This window comes from Anneissia japonica, unplaced genomic scaffold, assembly GCF_011630105.1.
Source record: "Anneissia japonica isolate Jap-2015-1 unplaced genomic scaffold, ASM1163010v1 scaffold287600_len331809_cov165, whole genome shotgun sequence".
NCBI lineage: Eukaryota > Metazoa > Echinodermata > Crinoidea > Comatulida > Comatulidae > Anneissia > Anneissia japonica.
In genome coordinates, this window is record NW_022703713.1 from 211,200 (window position 1) to 221,012 (window position 9,813).

The following is a 9,813-nucleotide window of genomic DNA, read 5'->3' on the forward strand; positions in this document are numbered from 1 at the left end:
AAAGGCAATATATATATATGAAATCATAAAATCCTATTATGTTACATTATTATTTATTATATATTATACTATATTTTATTACATTTATATTTAGTTATCATATTAAGCTATATATTTTTATCTTATGTTATTATCCAAGTATTGCTGGTTCTGAGTGTTTAACGTAACGTTTTAGAGTATTAAAATGAATACAGATAGAATCAATGATTTCAAAATTTGTCACTGATTTGTGTGTTTTGTGTATATAAGTTGTATGATTATTGGTATGACCTTTGAAAGATAATGCAACAGCGTCTTGATTAATATAAATTGATTTGAAATATTGTTTATTTTGTAAAACCAATTACAGTAAAAATAGTCATGAGATTCAATGTTTTCCTTTTTCTTGTTTCAATTCAATTCAAAGGCTTATTTAATCTATTTTAGAGTACTAATATGTAGAAAATACATTTTAAAAAAATTTCTCCCCGACGAATTGTGCTTTTTCTCCCCGACGGGAGGGGAATCAGCTCTCCCCGACGGGAGGGGAATCAGCTCTCCCCGACGGGAGGGGAATCAGCTCTCCCCGACGGGGCCCTGTTCCCCCCCCCCTACCCATGGCGTCACCTCTGTTTAGGACAGCTTCAGCTATCCTCATGAAAGGGAATTGATTAGCAATGCCAGATTCCAACTGCATGCTCCAAAAAAGACTTCGACAAAATCCACAAATGGTCAACAACCACATGCCGACTCACTTTCACAGTTTAAACGTTTCAAATGCAACAACCGAGAAACTTACAAAGCTACTCTTCTCCTTTATGAATTCTAAAACTGTAGTTAACCTCAGCAATCGCAATCTGTCAGTAGCTGAGAAATCAGTACTCATCTTAGGCTTGAACTTTACTACGGCACCTTTAACTATACCGAAAGCAGAGATCACCCAACGAGTAGAACCATAGCTAACTGGGATTGACAAGACCTCAGCCGACAACATCTGGATCCAGATTTCTCTACTCTACGTAGGGAATCAGGCCGAAACCTAACACCACCAAGGATGAACGAGATGCATTAAAGAGCCTCAGGAGTAACCCTATCCATATCATACAAGCGGAAAAAGGAAATGCAACGGTCGTCATGGATGTCACTCAGTATAACGAGAAAATCATGCAACTCTTGAAAACCCCTAAGTAAAGGACGATCAAGAAGGACCCCACACAAGCCATCGAATAGAGGATCGCAAGAAAATTACTCAGACTACATCGTTAAGAGGCGCTTTCGAAGACACATCGTCATCAACTTCCATCTTCAGCATCTATTTGCCCCTAGACTATTTGGACAAATGAAAATTCACAAAACGGACATCCCATTACTACCCATTGTTTCCTCAAGAGCAACCCAAACGTACCGTTTGCCCTAGCCAAATATCTTGCACGTTAATGTATCCACTGGTAGGCAACACTGATGTACAGGATATAATAACGTTACTTCTTCAGGCCCCCCTAAAAAACACAAATTAATGAAACTTTAAATATTCACGAATTATGTGTTTGAGAAATCCACTATATAAGACCCTTAAAATGTTACTTTGTCGGAGCCTCCTGGGGCTTTTCTCAAAAACCCCCTTTAGGTCTCTGCCCATGGACCACCACATTTCAAGTCCACCTTTTAAAACCTATTTTTCATTAAAATTCTTCCTTATTATGGCGAAATGCTATAGGCCTAGTATGCATTACAATTTTTTGCCCGCTCTTCTAACTGTTGATTTTTAATAATGTGCTACGAAGTCTGTTGGAAATTATCAGCTCTAGTGATTGCAGATTGATGCATGTCATCTGTAGACCTACAGATGTAAAAGACATAAACAGTTACAACTTCACAGTGGCGGATTAGGGGGTGGGGGAAAGCTTCCTAAAATTATAAAAGAAATGGAGAAAAAAGAAAAATCATAATTAAATTTTGTTTGAGAGTGCCATTTCCGGCCATCTAGAGGTGCCATAATCCTAAATTTTCTTACCTCAGCCCCAACCATGGTGCGGCTGCGGTGGTACTGACCATCCGTCTGTGAAAGTTCCTCCTGGCACTGCACCCCACCCTCTATTTCTCCTGCTTTATGCCCCTAAACAATACCCAAATGAATGAAAATTTATATAGAATATTACGAATTATAGGTTTCAGAAATCCATTATAAGGCCCTCAAAATTCTAATTTGTCGGAGCTTCCGGTGGATTCACCCCACCACCGCGGACATCCATAGGCGGTCGCCCATCCTAAGGTCCGCTTCAGTCGCAAAAACGCACCTCCCAATCGAAAATCCTGCCTACGGGCCTGTTAAATGGCATGATCAATTCTTTGATCAAACAGAAGGCACGACCATGGATCACCTTTATCCCCAGTCATTGCCGTATTCCTCGAAGAATTCGAACAGCTAGCTCTTCTTTCTTCCTGACAACTAAACCTGTGGCTCTGATACGTCGATGACACATTTATCATTTGGCAGCACAGTTAGGTGTACCTATAGTTTTCTAGATCACCTGAATTCTGAGCACAAAGCAATCATGTTTAACATAAAAGAGGAGCACAACCAGTCTTTACCTTTCCTTGATGTTTTGGTAACCATGCAGACTACAGGGACTTTCCACACACATTCAACTCTATCCAGAAAGAAGACTACAGGGACTTTGTCACATTCAGTTTATCACAAACCAACTCGTTTCACTACTATCCATCCACCAAGAAGGGAGTCAGAAAAACACACGGTATCAGTGACTACAACTCTATTCAGGAAGAAGTGCAGCATGTTAAAGAAGCTCTGAAACTGAACGGTTATCACTCGAGATACATACAAATATCCATACGCAGAAATAGGCAAGATGGTACTATACCTAGAAAGTCTGTATGTACTACAACATGCCGATATTAAAGTGTTTCATAGTGCGCTCAACAAACTATCCCGGACTCTTCACACACACACACACACACACACACACACCCCCACAAACGCGCGCGCGCACACACACACACGCACACACCCCGACACCCACACACACACACGGATAAACCACCTGCAGAGAGCCAGCCAGGATTTCATCGAATTTTATGCGAATATGGAAAAGTTTACATGGGTGAAACAGGGCTTGATCAAGGAATACCAAGGCCATACTAGGAGAGGTGAACAACAAGTCATCTATATTCATCCACTTCCACACACAACGATCGTGTTTGTTGGGATAAAGCCGAACTGATAGCCACTGTACCATTTTTGCATTTCAAACGGACCAGCGAAGCTATAGAAATCACAAATACGATATAGTATATCAAGATATCAGATTTGTCATTTGACATTTAACTGACCATGTTTCACACCTAAACTTAGCAACACATTTCCCGCCACACTGGAAACCATCCCATTGCTTTGGCTTTCCTTTCATCAGGTAGTAGAAACAATGCCACTGTCATGGCTTTTTAGCCACGCTCCACCCTCAAGAACAGACTGTGAATACTGGCTTTTATTTTAGCCTTTTCATACGTAGTCTCAGTTATTGTTGGTTTTCCACCAATCAGCAGCAAGTTTTACCACCGGCCAAACATACATATAAGTATTTCCCTGTTTAGAATTTTCTGCAGATATTATTCTCCTGAAGACGATTGAAGTAACTCGATCGAAACCTCGAGATATTCTCAACCAACAGTTCTTTCAGAACTATCTACGTGGTTGTACCGCTAGCATTAGCCTACTTTAAATATTTATTACTTCACCTTGCAAACCTTCAAACAATATTTATTATAGTCGTTATTAAATCTGTGTACTCCATGTCAACACGTCACATGTAACTTGGAGTACTTTGTTGTAACTTCCCTAGGCTGTGACGTGTACATTACTGTATCATTTTGTACATCTGTGTGTGTCGCTGTGGATTTTCGTCAAAAAGGTAAGGCAGAGAATTTATTTATTTGAGCAATTGTGGATCATGAGTTTAAAATAAACTCGAATTTACGGAGACACTAAGGCCCATGGGCTCCCTGGTCTTAGCTAGTGAAAGCTTACGCCACTTTCGTGGTGCAAGGTGAAGTCCTGTGACATATTGGCATGTGCCTGTGCCTTGCTCTGCCTTGCTGTTTTTAATCATTTTTACTTCCTGAGATCAGAGATTTATTTATATATTTTATGTATCCTTAAATCAGTGGAGAATCTTTATACAGCAATTCAGTTTGCTTTTTGTTTATCCTGTCTCTGATTTTTGGTATTGTTATTTCTGTATGTTTTGTTTTCTGTTTGACGAAATAAATGAAATGAAAAAGGTGGCCCAGTCGGCCCGCCCCCTAAATTTTTCAAAATTATGGATAGAATAAAACAATTATATTGAAATCTAATGTCTGAAAGCGCCGTTTTTATCCGTCTAAAGGTGCCATAATAAAAAATGTTCTTACCTTAGCCACAACTGGTGGACCTGCAGAGGTGTTATAGACTGTCTGTCTGCGAATGTTCATCCCTGGGCCACCTCTATTTATAATTCCTGCATCCGCCAATGAAGCACGTCAATTATAAACGGTGGGCCTAAAAGATAAGAAAATGATATACATGCCTGCGTTTTGAGAAAAAGACGTTCCTCATTATTTGATTATATAATTATTTTCTATTTCCTAAGAACCATTATATTTATGTCTGTACTAAGAACTACCGTATATTGTCCCAGTCAAAGCGTGAACATAACTAATTCAATTCAATTCAATCCAATTTGTATTTTTCACATAATTATCGCATACTGTATAATATATTGAATAACATATAAAAAGTATGCATGATTATAGTAAATACTGGATTCACAGGGAAGGGATGTTGCAAAAGGTAAGCCTTTTAAAATGCTCTTTAAATATAATATAATACGTCTAAGGTATTCTTGATGTAGACGTGGACAACTGTCATATCGTCTTGGGATACAGGACGCCATGGTCCAGGAACTAAGAGGTGCGACAATGGACAATGAAAATGGTGCTAATGTGGCGCTGGTCGTGGGATCGTGTATGGAGAACATCTCAGCACATGGAATTCCAAACATAAAGCGGACCCAGAGCCCGATCAGACGTCTGCTGTGGATGTGCGCCTTTCTAGCATCATTTTCTATGTGCGTATGGCAGGTTAAATTACTCATCGACGCCTTTCTTAATCGGCAAGTTACTACCAATGTGGACATCAAAAGTGTCACTAATCTCACATTCCCGGCCGTCACTATTTGCAACTTGAATAACATGCGACTTTCTTATTTAAAAAAACAAGACGAATTGTACAAGGAACTACTGAAAACAGAAGCTACACAAGTAAGTAGTTGCCCTAGGTTTATACTTAGTTTTAATTCAGCCACCAGTGCAAGTCAGAGACTGTAGTATAGTTCAAACCAGGAGAGCTGCAAAATGTGCATAATCATGTAGCTAGGTGATAATGGGCCCCAGTGCAAGAATTATTGCCTGGCCTTTTGATTTGAACCGTCAGGCCTATGACTGGGGGACCGGGACAGGGGACAACAAACGGCCACATATTGTACTCGAAAAATTCATTTAACGAAGTGCTTCCTTATTTATTTTTTTTACTCCTCCCTACTACTATTATGGTGATCCTATATTTATCTCATCCACCTTGGCCACCAAATTTTAAATCATTTTTTTTCACGAATATTCTGTTATTAAAAATATCTAATATGGTGACCAAAAAGGGAGCTACAATCTTCATGAATAATTGACTGTTTATATATTGATTATTTTTGTGCTGTATACTAAAACGAAATTTAAAGATAAAGTGCTTCCTACTAAAACGATGTAACAATATGAAATGAGAACATTAACGTATCAACTCACTGCTCAACTTTCAATACTGATCGTTTCAGACTGAAGTAACATGCTCATTCAATTATAAATATTGAGAACCTTAACGTTATTGTAGGAATATGCTTAAAATAAAAAGCACTATAAAATAATTTTTATCGTCATAGTGGCCTACTGTAATACACTGAGAAACAACAGCTGCATGTTGCTCGTTTAGTAATTATTCTGACCCAGAAGTTAAAAAGCACGATCAGACAATATTTCATCGTAATAAAACTAGTGTTCTGCAGTTTTCCTTAGAATTTTTTCAGGTTAATGTTTAATTTGTATGTTAATGTAATTGTTTACTGTATCTACGATATTGGATCTACCCACTTGAATGTCAAATTAACTCATCAAAATATTTAGGCATATTACACGATTTTCACAAATAGAAGTAAACATCAACATTATTTTTTATAAATTGTGAGTTTTAATGTTACATTTTTCTGTAGTAAAATTTAGAAATAAACAAAACGTGTATAACGTGAATCCATACAAGCCATTATTAATAATCTCTTACTTCAGAAAATTCCCAACTTCACGATCCCAAGGGCAATTGGCATGCATTCTCAGCTGAAAGGAACCCACGGAACACTCTTATTACTGTATCATCATCAGTTTGGTAGACTTCGTAAAATGAAATGTCTTAGCCGTTTTTGGTCGGATTGATTGATACGTAAGAAATCAGACAATTCCTGATATCTCGCAGTTAAAATATTTGAAACTCGCGGTCCGTTTTTGTACCGCGGTCCATGGGTCACCTCACCAGGGCGCTAAGGCATTATGGCCCAATTTCTAATGTATCTGTGTCTATAGTAAGTGTACACAAGCATTGGTATATTTTTAAAATTTCTTCAGATACTTCTTTCTTTCTTTTCTAGCCATTTTGGTTTTATAGAAGATTTAGGACATACTAGGGCAATAAATAAATTATTGTCGGTAAAATACGGATACGATTACAGTAAAACATTTCGTCTGTTACGAACGACGCTTTCGATTGTATAGCTTAGCGTGTCACACGCTGCATTTAAGCGGCCTAACGCGGCAAATGGGGCCCGTGTGGTCTCAGAAGGTGGTTAAAAAATAAGCAAGAAAATTGATGTCATGCTAAATGTAAACAATTGAAATTAACACAAACCTACATTTTTCACCCCTAAACCTAAATAATATTGAAGGGCTTGCAGGCCGTTTAGTAATTATCATTTAAGAAATTAAGTTGGAAATTATAGGGGCCTATTTGTTATACCTATTATTGAACGGGCCCCTAATAGCCCGGTCCCCAGTGTAGTTGTCTTTTTTAATTTTGTAAAAACTTAGAGAGGAACTGTAATACATGAAGGTAGTCATACTAGAGTGTTACTACCACGGTACCAGTGGGTGTCCAGGGGGTACCGCACCATCGTCAGGGAACCCTAGAACGTCGAAAAAAAAACTGTTGTACAGATCATCTACAGTCTGAGCATAGAGAAAATGTTCTATTTCCTCTATGGTCTGGGTGTGCATCTAAACATAGAGAAAATTTTCTCTATGATCTAAAGGTGCATTCTTAACATTTGCTCCAACCATAGTTGGGAGGAGGTGGGTATGGACCCCTGTCCAGGATCTTGGAAATCTCGTTGGGGGAATTTGGACCCCCTTTCTTGAATCCCTCTTAGAGAAATCTTTTCGCCGCCGCTGGTGAAAAACAGGTTGTCTGAAACAGTGTAAGCACTGTTGACAGTAACATCTAGTTCACTTATTTATTTTAGAGTACCCAGTTCCAGGAGTGGAATGATGCAAATCTTGACACTCGTGGGGGGTTCTTTGACATGATCGACAAAGTGACAGAATTCGTGGCAGCCATACCGTATGATGACAGGGCGATCACTGGCCACAATATTTCTGATGCATTATTGTCGTGCTCTTTCAATGGATACCCCTGCCTGCCGAGGTAAGAACCGACACAGCCAAAGGGTAATCCCCTTATATGGATAAGAAAACAGAGAGGGTGAGAGATATTATTAATTATATGGTGATGACATTGGCTTCCGAAGAGAATGCTCAACCACGATTTATAATGGAAAATAAGAGCAAATCCGTTTTGGCGTTGTTTTTATGAACATTTTATACTATTTCCTAAAAACAGCGAGGAATGATAAATTTATATTATCTAATGCTATGTTACCTCAAACTCAAATTTCCGCTTGATTTCTGTTTTCAGTAATTTCACCTATACATACAATTACATGTACGGTAATTGTTATACTTTCAATAAAGGAACGCCCGCTTCCATCCAGTACACGACCAATGCTGGCCCTCTATATGGTATGTTTGATTTGTCATTATACTTTGTGTCAGAAAGATTAATGCTTTTATGATATATGCTTAAATTATTCTAAAGTTTACAACAATATGTTACCAGTGTTTTTTGGTTTTTTTTATAATCCTTATTCTTCAAACAGCTGTATTATCCGGCTGTAAGAGTAGCATTTGGTTCTCCATCAGACTCGGCGTATACTTACTAAATGGTACCCTCCCAATATTGGAGACCACATTTAGGATGGGGATGAAAATGTCTTATGGTTTCGGGTTTCGTAGAGGGGTTAGTGTTGTGTTAAAAGATTGAAGATTACAAATTGATACTTCGAAAAAGAAATCTAGGAGGTCCTGTTGCCACCTATTTCTAGTTGCAGCCAGCTTTTTGTCACACTATATTTGCAACCCGGCCTCTTGCCTCTCCGGCCTTTTACCACCTAGATTACCGTTCTACGGGGGCCTTCATTACCTTCCTCGGTGGCAACAAGCAGGAACACTTAGAAATGTGGTCTGGAATTACAGGGGCATAGAAATATCTCACTTGCAACGGATTGTTGCTTTTTTTTAATGACAGTCCGCATAGTCTGTTATCAACAAGCATGTAGACGGCATTGTGTCGTCAGGCGTTCACTTGGCTTGGAGCGGAGACGGGTTCGTCAAAATGTGTGCTAGAGAATACTTAAAGATACAATTTTCAATAATTTTAAGTTTTATACTTTTTGCTAAAAACAATGAAGAATGATAAATATCTATTAATTTGCAAATATATATATATATATATATATATATATATATATATATAATTAAATTATTTGTTTGCAAATTTTTTTTCATGCTTTATTGATTTTCAAAAATATCATAGATTTATGTTGCTGAATATGAATATTTAATGGGAATCTATTATCTCATTCTCAATAAGCTAGCTCAAAAGTTCGGGTTAGGCTGGCTTAATTTCAGGTCCAGGTCTTGGCCAAATCACGATGTAGACCTGTCTACCTTTGTTATTGTCAACAATCCGTCTTCTCACATGTACAAAGTCAGACTATTTTATTTTCTCCATGGTCAGACTGAATAATTATTCAAAATAACAACGACTGGAAAGGGAAAGCGTGGAACCCACAGATAGACATGAATATGGGACTTCATTAAAAGAAAAATAATATTGGAATTATTAATCATATTATTCTATTTTGTCAGAAATATAATAATACTACAATATAATATTGAATATATTATTGAATATTTTTAAATTTTTAATAAATGAGTTCTTATGTATAGCCTAATATTATTATAATCATAAATTATATTTTTGAATGTATTATTGAACAGTTTCCAATTTACTGCTGAGAGATTGGTTTAATCTGTTTATAAAACGATTTGTGCAGGTTTTAGATTAATTGGTTCACTTTTATTGTTATTTGAATGGTATTGTATTGGCTTTGTTAACAAGGGTTTGGTTAAGCAGATCACTTGATGGTAGGTTTTTTAACTTTTGCATCTTTTTTCACCACTGTTCAAACTTTAATTGTTTTTTTGTCGGAAGATTAAAAATAACATAAAAAAATAAAATAAATTATTATTATACTACTGGTACATCATTAATTATATGTATTCAAATCACCGCTATAGTCACTATATCTGATAGGACGGGAACATACGTGCCCTCATCGCATATTAATG

The 9,813-nt window shown here is 37.4% G+C and overlaps 1 protein-coding gene across 1 annotated transcript in view; it reads left to right on the forward strand.

Moving 5' to 3' along the window:
- The first annotated feature begins 3,619 nt into the window (after positions 1-3,619).
- The window catches only part of LOC117104503 (acid-sensing ion channel 1C-like), a 15,978-nt gene continuing 9,784 nt past the window's right edge, over positions 3,620-9,813 (forward strand). The window contains exons 1-5 of the mRNA XM_033245355.1: positions 3,620-3,908; positions 4,887-5,295; positions 7,587-7,768; positions 8,039-8,142; positions 8,280-8,419. Of these exons, the coding sequence (XP_033101246.1) occupies positions 4,927-5,295; positions 7,587-7,768; positions 8,039-8,142; positions 8,280-8,419 (795 nt within the window). The 5' untranslated portion in view covers positions 3,620-3,908; positions 4,887-4,926. The remainder of the gene's footprint in view (positions 3,909-4,886; positions 5,296-7,586; positions 7,769-8,038; positions 8,143-8,279; positions 8,420-9,813) is intronic.